The sequence below is a fragment of the Bos indicus x Bos taurus genome, chromosome 25 (genome assembly GCF_003369695.1).
Source record: "Bos indicus x Bos taurus breed Angus x Brahman F1 hybrid chromosome 25, Bos_hybrid_MaternalHap_v2.0, whole genome shotgun sequence".
NCBI classification, from domain to species: domain Eukaryota; kingdom Metazoa; phylum Chordata; class Mammalia; order Artiodactyla; family Bovidae; genus Bos; species Bos indicus x Bos taurus.
In genome coordinates, this window is record NC_040100.1 from 2782748 (window position 1) to 2795898 (window position 13151).

The window sequence follows — 13151 nt, forward strand, 5'->3', positions numbered from 1 at the left end:
AGGGGGCCAGACAGGAGTCCTAGAGAGGTGCGGTGGGGGCTAGAGGGACGGAGACAGAGAGAGAAAGCGAGAGCGGCCCAGGACGCAATAGTGAGACGCCCCAGACAGCGCTTTGCCCCAGGACCAAGGCTGGCCTCCCGGTCTGGGTGGAGGGCAGGTGGCATAGCCTGGGGTGAGGGGCCTTGGGCAAGGACTGCATCAGGGCGGGGGGCTGGAGGGTGCTGGCTTAGCATCTCGGCTCTTCCCTTTTCTTTGGAAAGGCTATTTCACCCCTAAGAGCCTCTGTTTCTGCCTGTAGCATGGGCATCGTAACCAGTTTGGAGTGTGGAGTGTGTGCCAGCTGTGGTACTAATTGTTTGTAGACCCAATCTCACTTGTCTCTCACACTTACACTGGGAAGAGGGGGCATCAGGATTGTGCCGCCCAGCAGGCGGGCAGCTTGCTCAGTGCCACAGGGGTGTCAGAGGAGCCCTGCTCTGCACCCACATCAGGGCTGCTCACCCCTGGCAGCTGGGAGGATGAGGTAAACGGTGCCTGCAGACTCAGCCCCGGGCAGGCCCACGGCAGGTGCCCAGAGGGGAGATGCAAGGGAGCTTCCTGCTCCTTCAGGGACCCACGGGCACCCAGGGAGAGAGAGGAATAGGGCGATGGCTTGGGAGTCAGCCCTCAGGGGCACTGTTAAGACAGCCAGGCTCGCCCCTGCTGAGACCGGACACAAAGCACCCTGTCAGAGCTCTGAGGATGCCAGCGTCTGTCTGCCCACTGTGCTGCTGCTCAGCTGGTTCTCTGATGGCACCTGTGGACTCACTCCGGCCCCACGGCCCCCACCGGCCTGTGAAGGGGCACAGTGACCTTTCCAGAGAATTTGGTGTAAGGGCCCAGGGTGTTAAATATCTCCCGACCTTGTTTATGAATTAGCTGCTCTCTGTTGAAAGTTTGCCACTTCCCTGCGTGTGTCAGAGCCTGCGTGTAACCGCAGACGGCTCGTGGGCCCCTGAGGAGGCGGAGAACAGCAGACATTGCGCTCACACACTGCTGCTTACGCACAATGGTAGTTTCCAGAAGGAAAGGAGGTTATAAGAGAATCGGGTTGTCTTCCCGGTTAACTTCCCCTTCGCCGTCGAGGGCGTTGTGTCCTTGAGCGTGAGGGTCTCGCCCTGGAGTCTGGGGAGCAGTGCCTCCGGGCCGCTGTCGCTGAAGATCCGCTGCAGTGCTTGAGGCTCTGCGCACAGCTCTGTCCCTTAATAACTACAGAGGTGGACAAAGAGTAGACCGCCTTTGTGATAAGCTGGTTCTTTAAAGAGGAGCTAACGCTGCGGCCGACTTGAAAGGCAGAGGCATGTACAAAAGCCTGTGCCCGCCGGCGTGGTCCAGGGCCCCTCTGCCATTGTCAGGTCTTAAAGGAGAGCGCCTCTTCCACGGCCACTGCTCCACCCACTTGATCCTGCCGTGAGGACACAGTCCTGCTCGGTGGAAGCACTCGGAGCAGGGTCGAGTGCTCCGCCCACCGTGCCTTCCTCTGAAGAGAGCAGGGTGCAGAGAGGAACTGGCTCATCTGGAAGCTTCACTGGCCAGCTGCAGGCTTTCTGGACTCCACCTGCACACAGGAACAGCTGGGTCTACCCCTCCTCTCCACACTGCCCTGGGAATGGCCCGCCTCCCCGAGCCCACACGGGATCTCTACACACCCTGCCTCGAGAATGGCCCACCTCACTGAGCCCACACGGGTCACCTCACGCCCTGCAGAGCTCTTCACCAGACGCTGTGCCCCTGGGTTGGCCACCACCCTGGTCTTCATGCTCTCTTACTTTGTGGGGAGTCTCTAACTTGGCTACTCATTAATTTTTGGCTGAATCACATACCATTTTCATTAGATCACTGCATAGCATGGACTTGCCTCAGCTCTGTCCATTATTTTTAGAGGGTCTCAGGGTAGAGGAGCCGTCACGGGTGCCCTTTTTTTCATATGCCTTTCTGTTATGTTTTCAAATGGCTTTTAGTTTGAGTGGATCTTACACTCTGTTCAGAGTATAAGATGGGTGTTTAGGACACTCTTTGGACCTAAATACCTAAAAACACACATTCCACACATTTTAAGTCTTGTTTCTTATTCTTTTTGTTTTAGCAGGAAAAAAAAAAAAGGTTGGTTGGAAATTTTTGTGCCTTGACCTCAGCACCGTTGAACCCTTCCTCTGCTGCTTCACTCTTTGTCGAATGACTGAGCACACCAGGAACTGTGCAAGGCTGTTTATTTGTGTCTGTGCTGACAACTGGTTAAAGTAACAAAAGCCCCCTGAGCATAAATTGACTAAGTTATAAATCGACTGAAATGCTTTAGAAAACTAGCTAGAAATGTTAAGAAAGCCTGTTATCAGTAAATATATTTCTGCTGGCAGAGTCCCTGATGAGATGAACCCCTCACCGTTGCATCGTCACCCTGTAATTTCCGTGTTTCTTTTCCGTGTCTCCCGTCGTTCGGTGTCAGCTCCAGAGGAAAAGGGTCTGTTCTATTTGTGACACACCAACACGTGTTGAGAAGCCACCGTGGACTTTCCGGCATTAAAGTCTTGTAAAGTGGGCTTTGCCATCTGTTTCTCAGATGGGCGGACGTGTCTGAAAATGGGCTCTTCCCGGGTCTCTGCTGCATCGTGACACCTCGGCTCCCCAGCGATGGCTTTTAGGTGGTAGCGCATCAGATGGTTCATGACCTTAATCTGATGATTCCATCGCCTGGCTGTGTGTGTGTTTATAGGGAGGTCTGTGAACTAAAACTCTAGGCAGTAGTTGCTATTTAGCACCCCCACAAATAGGACAGTTGTCTGTGTTTCTCAGTTGATCACTTATTATCTGTGTGCACCACACCTGGGAGCCGGGCTCAGCGCCAGCCAACACTGACTGGGTGTGTGTCGGCCTCGTGTCCCTCACTGCCTTGATTTCTGTTTCACAGGGTCCTTTCGATGTAGGTACTGTTGCTCTTGTTTCACAGATGGGAAAAAACCACCTAAGGAGCCTCGGGGAACAGTCAGGGCCAGCTCTGGTTCCAGGCCTTGCTCCATCCAGGTCAAACTTGTCTGAACATTTTTAGGGGTTTGATCCCTGGGTCAGGAAGATTCTCTGGAGAAGAAAATGGCAACCCGCTCCAGTGTTCTTGTGGAGAATCCCATGGACAGAGGAGCCTGGTGGGCTGCACCCCACGGGGTCACAAAGAGTCAGACATGACTTAACGACTGAGCTTAGCATACGGTGGCCATAGAGCAGGGCCCCTGAGTGGTCTGAGAGTAGGAAATGTTCCACAAGGCACGGGCCGTGCCGCTCACTGACCTGGTGGAGGTTTGAACGGCCCTCCCCGACTCTAGCGTCTTCCTCGCAGGTCACCTCTGGTCCTTCCCCAACCGGACAAGGCCTCACTGCACAGCCCGAGCTCTCGCGGGCCTGCAGCACTGGGTACAGCAGAGCTAAAGTCAAATCCCATTTACTCCTTGTCGTCTATCCTGGGTTTTCCTGTTCTACCAATGAACACAACTCAACTCACCACCTCTCTGGGTTTGAAATTCTGAGAAATAGGTTTCCCAAATTCTTGTTCACTTGCCTTTAAAATGTTCTTCTCGCACCCGGGGCAACCAGTGAGCAGCAAGTGTTTACATCTTGACTAAGTAAACACGTCATTCCGCTGCCTTAACATTTATTGAGTACCCAGGGACTCCTTACGGCCGACAACTTAAAAGCAATTTTAGTTCTTGTAATTGTACAAGTAAGGGAAGTTCATCAATTTACAAGTTGTCTGCCTTGAACTTGCTGTTACACAGGAAGGCTTGATATCCAGATTATCCTCAGAGCACTAAACCTCAGAACCTACCCATTAAAAAGCTGTTTAATTAAAATAGGGAATATTTTAAATGTTTCATTTTTATTTTTAAGGGTTTAAAAACTAATGTTCTGCATTTTTCTGCACTCCCAATTTAAAAAAAAAGTGTAATCGAATAACAATCGAAACCAGTCAAATGTTGCTTTAACATCTGCAATAGTAAAACCACAGACCCAGATTTATACTCTCCTCTCATGGGCAAAGTTCTTATTTTCCTGAAGCCTTGACCGAGTTTTCATCATAATGGTAGTCGCTTGGTCGTGTCTGGACTGTTTGATAAAGTGTCAATACAGATCGGTGTTTATATTACCATCTGGCTGTGTGTTAAAAAGTGTCAAAGGTCAAAATACTTATTGAGAACTAAGTATATATTTAAATTTTTTTATGAAAACAAAAAGGATGAGTTACAGTGAAAGTGTTTTTAAGGTTTATTTACTTCGCTTTGGCTGTGCTGGGGCTCCGTTGCCGTGGGCTTTTCTCTAGTTGCAGGGAGAGGGGCCACCCTTCGTCGCGGTGTGCGGGCTTCTCGTTTCGGCGGCGTCCCCTGCTGCAGAGCGCAGGCTGTAGGGCCGAGGGCCTCCGCGTTGCGGCGCTCAGGCTCAGGCGTGGCTGCTCTGTAGCACGCGGGCTCCTCCCCGACCAGGGATCGACCCGTGTCCCCTGCATTGGCAGGCAGCTTCTTAACTACTAGACCGTTGGGGAAGCCCACGTTGAACGCTGTGATGAACGTTATGGAAATTTTGGGAAACTTGGAGCGCCTCTCTTTGCGTCCATAACCACTCTTGCTGCTGCTGCTGTTCAGTCGCTAAGTCGCGTCTGACTCTTTCATGACCCCATGGGCTGTATGTAGCCCGCGAGGCTCCTCTGTCCATGGGATTTCCCGGGCAAGAATCCTGGGGTGGGTTGCCATCTCCTTCTCCAGGGGATCTTCCTACCCAGGGATCGAACCTGAGTGTCTTTTGTCTCCTACATTGGCAGGTGGATTCTTTGCCACCGAACCACCTGAGAAGCCCCCAAAACACTCTTAGCAGTCTTGAGGGCAAATTACTAGTGTTTCCTGTTACTTCATGTGGTGTATAAATGTACCAGCTCTAAGCGCCATGGGACATGGGCAATGTGTGTCTGGTTCAGGTTGGATTCCCTCCACTCCAGTCAGGCCTGGGAACTCAAATGGCTGCCCACTCCTTAGTGATACAGTTGTTTGGACCTGTCTCCATGGCAACCCAAGGGAACACAGGCCCTCGCTTTCCATTCCTGGTCTTGAGCAGGCACACCCTGGGCTGTTTGCCTCAGTGACACACCTGGTGCTTCTGGAATTGATACAATGATGTCACTTCTCTGACAGCAGATGCTCCGTGTGGCACAGGCTGGTGTCGGGGGAAGCACACTTGACCATATTGCCACTGCCCAGCCCCCAAAACCCACGCACCACATGCATCAGCCCGGGTCTGGGAGCCGCCTCCCAGGAGCCTGTCCCCCTCATTGTTTCTGATCGCTGCTGACAACCAAAGACCGCCAGTAGCTCCTCGGGGTTCCATCTTTCCTGAAATGGAGAATTCTTATTCTGCCCACTGCCGGGAGAACCAAGTGGAAGCCAAAGCCCTAGAGGGCTGTCCGTTCTAACTGGTCTTCTTCTGTGGAACCACAGCGCTTCCTCTGTCAGGAATGTCCACTGTTAAGGGCGACTGGCCAGTGACAGCTCCCTGTGCTCAGAGTCAGTGAGTGGTGTGTAAGCCTTTAGCTTCTTTTTTATGGGTCCAGCGCTCTGGTTTCCTGACTAAAGCGCATTTATTTCACCCATGCTCGACCAGGTGCCTTCATTTCTTCTTACTTTCTATATCACTGTTCCAGTACTGTGGCCACCTGATGCCAAGTGCCAGCTCACTGGAAAAGACCCTAGTGCTAGAAAAGATTGAGGGCAGGAGAAGAGGAAGAGATGGTCGGACGGCATCATCAACTCGGTGGACGTGATTTTAAGCAAACTTCAGGAGAAGTGGAGGTCAGGGAAGTTCTGTAGTCCATGGGATCACTAAGAGTCAGACGCGACCGAGTGAGCAGCAGCAGGCAGCATCGTTCCATGGCGTTCAGATTATACGGTGTCGCTTTGAAGTTGGGAAAGACTAAGGAAATAATTTTATATGAAGCCATACATACAGTTATTTTAATAAAGTTAAGGGAAGGGAAATCTCTGGCCTAATACTGTAGTTTTCCTATTAAAATCAATGTAAGTTTTAAATTAGTACTTTGGAATTACATTGTAGTGGAAGCTACGTAGTTTGTAATATGGGAAATTATTGAACTTTGCTAATTACTTAGCATACCCTGCATTCATTTTGAGATTTTTTTTTCTTTTGATAACAAAAGTGATATTTACTATGGAAAATATTTTTAAAAAAAAACAAAAATCAAAAGAACATAACTTGGAATCTTTTTACTCGGAGCTAGCCACTGACTGTTAGGGGCTTCCCAGGTGGCACTAGGGGTAAAGAACCTGCCTGCCAGTGCAGGAGATGCAAGATACACAGGTTCAATCTCTGGGTCGGGAAGATCCCGTGGAGGAGGGTGTGGCAACCCACTCCAGTATTCATGCCTGGAGAATCCCATGGACAGAGGAGCCTGGCGGGCTGCGATCCATAGGGTTGCAAGGAGTCAGACACAACTTACCCAGCACACAAGACAGCCACTGTTTCCATTTCACATCTGCACGTAGCTGGGCTGATATGTGGGGTTATTTCTATGCACAGAGGATACACATGCTTTAGGTTTTTTTTTTTTTTTTACCCTCAGTTCAGTTCAGTTGCTCAGTCATGTCTGACTCTTTGTGACCCCATGGATGCAGCATGCCAGGTTTCCCTGTCCATCATCAACTCCCAGACCTTGCTCAAACTCATGACCATCGAGTCGGTGATGCCATCCAACCATCTCATCCTCTGTCGTCCCCTTCTCCTCCTGCCTTCAGTCTTTCCCAACATCAGGGTCTTTCCCAGTGAATCAGCTCTTCACATCAGGTGGCCAAAGAATTGACATTTCAGCTTCAGCATCAGTTCTTCCAATGAATATTCAGGGTTGATTTCTTTTATGATGGACTGGTTGGATCTCCTTGCAGCCCAAGGGACTCTCAAGAATCTTCTCCAGCACTACAGTTCAAAACCATCAGTTCTTTGGCGCTCAGCTTTCTTTATAGTCCAACTCTCACATCCATACATGACTACCGGAAAAACCATAGCTTTGACTAGACAGACCTTTTTTTGGCAAAGTAATGTCTCTGCTTTAATATGCTGTCTAGGTTGGTCGTAGCTTTTCTTCCAAGGAGCAAGTGTCTTTTAATTACATGGCTACAGTCACCATTTGCAGTGATTTTGGAGCCCAAGAAAAGAAAGTCTGCCACCGTTTGCATCATTTCCCCATCTATTTGCCGTGAAGTGATGGGACTGGATGCCATGATCTTTGTTTTTTGAATGTTGAGTTTTAAGCCAGCTTTTTCACTCTTGTCTGCTATTGTCTGTGCTGAATCTATATCAAATGTATTGCACTTCTAGTAACAGAAACCCTTACCTACTGTGTTTAAGCATGAATGACGAACATTACCTTGTGAAGCGGGAAGTCCAGGGATAAGAGGCCTGCAGGACAGTTCACTGGCCCCACCAGGGCCTCAAGATCAAGGACACAGGTGCTGTCCATTGTCTCTGTCCTGCCATCAACATGTCAGCCTCGTGCTAAGGTTGTTCCCGTCACGGCCATAAAATTGTCACCATGAGCATCTATCTGGGGCAGCAGGCTTCCTTGTTCACACCTAGTAGCGCGAGAAAAAGCCCGATCCCCAGCCAAGGGATGGGCGTCCTGCCCGTTAAGCTGATGAACTAACTTAGGTGTGGCCTAAGTTAGTCTGTGGCCACCCCAGACCAATGTCAGTTCAGGTCCATGCCACAGCCCGGCTGGCTGGAACCTGGTCTCCTGTGTCCGTCGCTAGAGGGAGGGACTGGAGGGCACCAGCTGGCACAGACCAGTCTGTGTGGCGTGGCCCTCTCAGCACAGAGCTGCTGCCCCAGGGCGGGCTGTGAGGAGACGCTGGACATCAGCCCACCTGGTGACCTCACGTCACCACTGAATATTTTATGAACAAGTGTAAGAGTTGTATTAAAGGATCACGTCGGTCACTTTCTCATCATTACATTCAGGCTGTGGGCTAGCTTGCACTGATTCTCACAGTCCCAGCCTTCCTCCTGACTTGTTCACATGCTCCCTCCCCTTGGGGTTGGAAGGGCGGCCACCGGCACGCCCCCCTGGCACAGTCCTTCGGCTGGGCTCATGGGGAGCTCGGGTCCCCTGGCAGCTCCTCACTGCCTTGAACGAAGCCGGGGTGGCAGGCCTGCTGCTGGGAGCGGGGCTGGCTTGACTCCTCATCATGTGGCTGCCTGGGGAGGCTTGGGCACCACCCCAAATTCAGGATCTCCCAGGAAAGAGGACCCAGAGCATGGACGCCTGGTACCCGCTCCAGTCTTTAAAGATGGTCTTCTTCTTAAGCATTACAACCGTCACCAGAGTTGTGAATGAGTTGAATGTTGTTAGATATTTTAGTTTTCATTTAAAAATCAGTTCCTTTTGTATAAGTGCTCTGTTCAGAAAGAGTTGAATAGGCAGGGACGAAGTCTTCTGGGGAACTGACCCTTATTAATGTAATGTTCTGTAAAGTTTGGGAATTTTTGTGGTGTTCTTTTTGGCAATAGATACATTTCTCTTCACAAGTTTTGACTTTGCTACAGAAATTTAAAGCTAGAAGAAAAAATGAGCTTATAGATATAAATTATAATAGACGTAAACTTTAATATTTCTATTCTTTATGTACTTTTTTATTTTCAGTACCCTTGAAACAATGTCATAAATAATACAGAGAATTAATGGATATATTTTGGAGAATAATTCTGAGGAATAATAGGCATATTTGAAATTACTATTGCAAAAATCAGATGTTAAAGAAAAAAAGTTATGATGTATTCAGTTTTAAAATTGTACTATTAAATGTGAAACTTCATGTGTAATAAATAATTCTTATTTAATTTTAGGTGCCAGTGTAACATATACTAAAATAAAATGGAACAATTTCCATGGTTCTATAAAGGAATCTATAAAGGAGTTATAAATAATTATAGTAAAGCTTTTGTGAAATATTTTTATGGGACTAAAAATTGAAAACATCTTAATAGGGAAATTTTCTTAAATGAGAAATGGGGTAAGTTAGTCATAGAGACCTCAAATCTAATATATCCTATGGGAACCATGAATAAGCAGTAACTTCTTAAGATAATCTTAAAAAGTGTCTGAAAATCAAGAGATTTCGAAAAAGGTTTTTGGAGGTAGCAGGAAGAAAAAGATGATTGTTATGTTAAAATTTCTCATGGGAAGTTATTTATTTTGCATGTTTTTTGATGTTACTGGAATAGAGATCTCAGTTTACCTGAATCTGGAAGGGCTGTGACTATGTAGGATTAAAAGCGAACAAATAAAACTGTTCACCATAGAGTCACACAGTTTTGGGAGGTGATATAATCCACTCCAGCGTCCCAGGATTTTTCTAGTGTTTTGAACATGAGGGCGTAGGCTGGAGGACATTCGGTGCTCAGACTGTGAAGAAAGCGCTCTTCAGCAGACAAGGAAACCATCACTTACCTTTGTGTTTTTTTGTTTTTTTAACACAGGGTCTTACCGCCTCCCAACCTCCTTAACTAGTAAAAAGAATACAGAACTATAACATGGGCAAAGTATACCCATTTAATGAAAGGTTGCTCGGATTTATGAAATTTTTGTCTTTATTGCTTTTCTTCTTCTTCTTTTAAATAAGGGTAAGAGTCTGTATGGGGTATGGTTGGCAGAGCACCAGTCTATATGTGAGAAGACTTAGTCCTCCCTCTGGCATCGTCACCTTGCTGGGTTACCTTGATTGTTGTTCAGTCTCTCAGTTGTATCCGACTCTTTTTGACCCCATGGACTGCAGTACTCCAAGCTTCCCTGTCCTTCACCATCTCCGAGAGCTTCCAAACTCATCTCCCAAACTCATGTCCATTGAATCAGTGATGCCATCTAACCGTCTCGTCCTCTGCTGTCCCCTTCTCCTGCCTTCAGTCTTTCCCAGCATCAGGGTCTTTTCCAGTGAGTTGGCTCTTTGCATCAGGTGGCTAAAGTATTGGAGCTTCAACTTCAGCATCAGGCCTTCCAATGAATATTCAGGATTGATTTCCTTTAGGATTGACTAGTTTGATCTCCTTGCAGTCCAAGGGACTCTCAAGAGTCTTCTTCATCACCCCAGTTCGAAAGTATCAGTTCTTCGGGGATCAGCCTTCTTTATGGTCCAACTCTCACATCCGTACATGACTACTGAAAAAACCATAGCTTTGACTAGACGGACCTTTGTCGGCAAAGCGATGCCTCTGTGTTACCTTGGACAAACAACATAACCTCTCTGATCCTTGGTTTTCTCATTTCTAAAGAGAAGGTGTGCGGGTCAGATGTGTCCCAGGGGTTCCTTTTCACCGTAGGACTGGAGTATATGAGGAGTCAGGGATGATGGCCTAGAGGAACCTCTGAGTGTGACAAGCCCTGGGTGTGTGTGTTCCAAAGGCTGTCTTCCCACAGCTGGGGGAGGTGGCATCTGGGGCTCCCAGACCCCTGCCCGGCAGGAGCGAGTGCATCGTTGGACGGAGGAGGCTCGGCCTCCGCCTCATTCCTTAGGTCGGCCTGGGGATTCGTTTCTGTCCTTCCAGATCTTGTTTTAACCTAAAAAACAAAAAACAAAACCCAACTGTGGATGTTCCTTTGCAGTTGGCCTGGTGACTTAACGTGCTTTGCAGAGAAGTTCTGTGGGTGGGCCTTGACCCTGTCCTTTCCTCTCCCCTGACGCAGAGCCATCACACTGGAGAACCAGCTGGTGATCCTGGCAGCGGCGGCCAGCGACGCGGGGGCCTACTACGTGCAGGCGGTCAACGAGAGAAACGGGGAGAACAAGACCAGCCCGCCCGTGCACCTGAGCATAGCCAGTGAGTGCCCGGCCCGCACGGCCACGGGGGCGGGTGACGCTGGGCGCGGCGATGCCGCGACTCACGGGCGGGGCTGTGCAGCAAGTCTCGCCTCTCTGGCTGGTGGTTATGGTTCAGGGTTGATCCATTGTCTATAGCTGCTTTCCTTGAAGTGACTGGCAGGAAATGTGAACCCGACCAGTAATTGTAAATGCAAGATCTTATTTATTTGGGGGAACTTAAAGACAAAAATTTTTTTTTTGCTTTGGTACTCTGTTAATGTATATGTTTTTTAAGAACAGAACATCTTGGGGCTTATAAGGAGTCGTATCCATGAAACTTATATGGGACGAGATTAGGCCACAGGTTGTGTTCTTTTACTTTAATTTTTAAAAAACCTTTGAGAAAATGCAGATATTAAGTTTTGTTAAAATTAGGAGTGTATCTTAAGAATAACTAAAAGCATGGATCATGAAGAAAATGCACACATGTCACAGTTAAATGTTCAGTTTATTTAAGGAAGTTTTAGTTTGAAGCAACTTAGTTTACATATTTGGCCTTCGAAAGAAGGCTCCAAAAATTGTCCGTCCAAGAGCTGATTGCCAGAGAAGTGGGGAATGATTAGAAGCGAGAACTTGGAGCCGAAAGAGATCAAAGGTAAGTCTCAGAAGTGCCACCAATGTCTGCAGCGAGAAGCTTCATGGTCGGAAAGGCAGGGACTGTGCTGTTGAGAAAACACAGCTGGAAGATGGTTGTGGAAAATTTCAGAATACTATGATCACATCATAATAGAGTGAGTTAAGTAACTTTGTCTGTATAGTGGTAGATTTCATCTTTTTACAAAGCTCTTTGGAGGAATGGCTTTCCCCTTCGGTGGTTTTGTGTCATAGATGAGCTCGACCACAGCGTCTGCCTCACCTGGTCCCCAATGATGCAGTTGCTTTAGGCCCAGCACAGCTCCTGGGAGAGTGTAGCCAGCACCGGGGTCAGGAGGCAGTGGGCATTAACCGAGTGTGCCCTCACCTGCCCTGCACGTGCCCAGCAAGTGCTCCCAGGGGGCCACCACCCTGTTGTCAGCACCGTAATTCCTGGGAGTTGAGTCCTCAGCTCCAGACCACAGATGGTGCAGGTCTGGCCTTCAGTGGGGCCTCTTCGGGCTGTGGAGAGCTGTGTCCACTGATTCGACATTGGGCTCACAACATCCAGTGTGCGTTGCTCTGCTGTTTAAAGGACCCCGTGAACCAAGAATCACAGCAGTAAAAAATGCGATTTATGAAGACTTTTCAATACTAATCGGAGAAGGCAATGGTACCCCACTCCAGTACTCTTGCCTGGAAAATCCCATGGATGGAGGAAACTGTGTTATTAAATAGACTGTGATAATTAGTTATTTCCAACTTACATCATTAGAGCCATTTATTCTGTTTAGCAAATCTGATTCAACACTCAATTGTAAAGTATGTACTAGGCTAATAAAAATAGGTCAGATTAGTAGAAGTCTGAGTCAGAAACAAAAAAGTTGACCTTAGTCTATTGGGGGTGGGGGGCGCTGCACAGATATTCTGGTTAACTTGATGCTGACCTCGCAAAGTTCTGAAACAGCCACACCCAGGAGTTTCCTATGGGGCTGGAAAATGAGCCAATACAGCGGGTTTTCAGGTTGCCATGCTAACACAGTACCAAGCCTTAGATAATTAGAATATGTAAATTTTTTAATAATTTCAGTGTCTAACCAAGAAGCATTTTAGAAGCAGCTCATAAATATTATAATTAACTGCCTTGCATTTTGTTCCATGTGTATTTTTATCTTTTTGTTGGCACCAGGTAAAATGTGTAGAAGGTGAGATGTAAGGATGTGATGCTATGGACAGACTCATCCTAAGTCTTAGGAGAAGATCTACATTCTGTCTGCTTTTGTGTTCTTTGCTGTTTATGGGGACCAGATAGAACGTGACAAGTAAGGAGACTGAGGAGACAACCATGTTTTAATTCTTGAGTGAACTGGCCTGTTGACGTATTTCCCTAAAAGTTAAACGGCACCCAATCATGCATTTTCTCACTGGAGTTCTATTTAGAAAACCTCTAAAGATCAGAAGTCTTGATAAATCTGCAGAAAACCCCAGAATTGCTTGTTTATTTATTTTTACTATTATTTATTTCTGTTTTAAAATTTTGGACCGTGCTCTGCAGCTGGTGGGATCTTCGTTTCCTGACCAGAGATGGAACCCCCCCACCCTGCAGTGGAGGCTCAGAGTCCTAACCACGGGCCCCCCAGT

General features: G+C 47.9%; 1 protein-coding gene across 2 annotated transcripts in view; it reads left to right on the forward strand.

Moving 5' to 3' along the window:
• Positions 1-13151, forward strand: part of SDK1 (sidekick cell adhesion molecule 1) — a 744026-nt gene that overhangs the window by 442568 nt on the left and 288307 nt on the right. For both annotated transcript variants that reach the window (XM_027528208.1, XM_027528209.1), the window contains one exon: positions 10763-10896. In XM_027528208.1, the coding sequence (XP_027384009.1) occupies positions 10763-10896 (134 nt within the window). The remainder of the gene's footprint in view (positions 1-10762; positions 10897-13151) is intronic.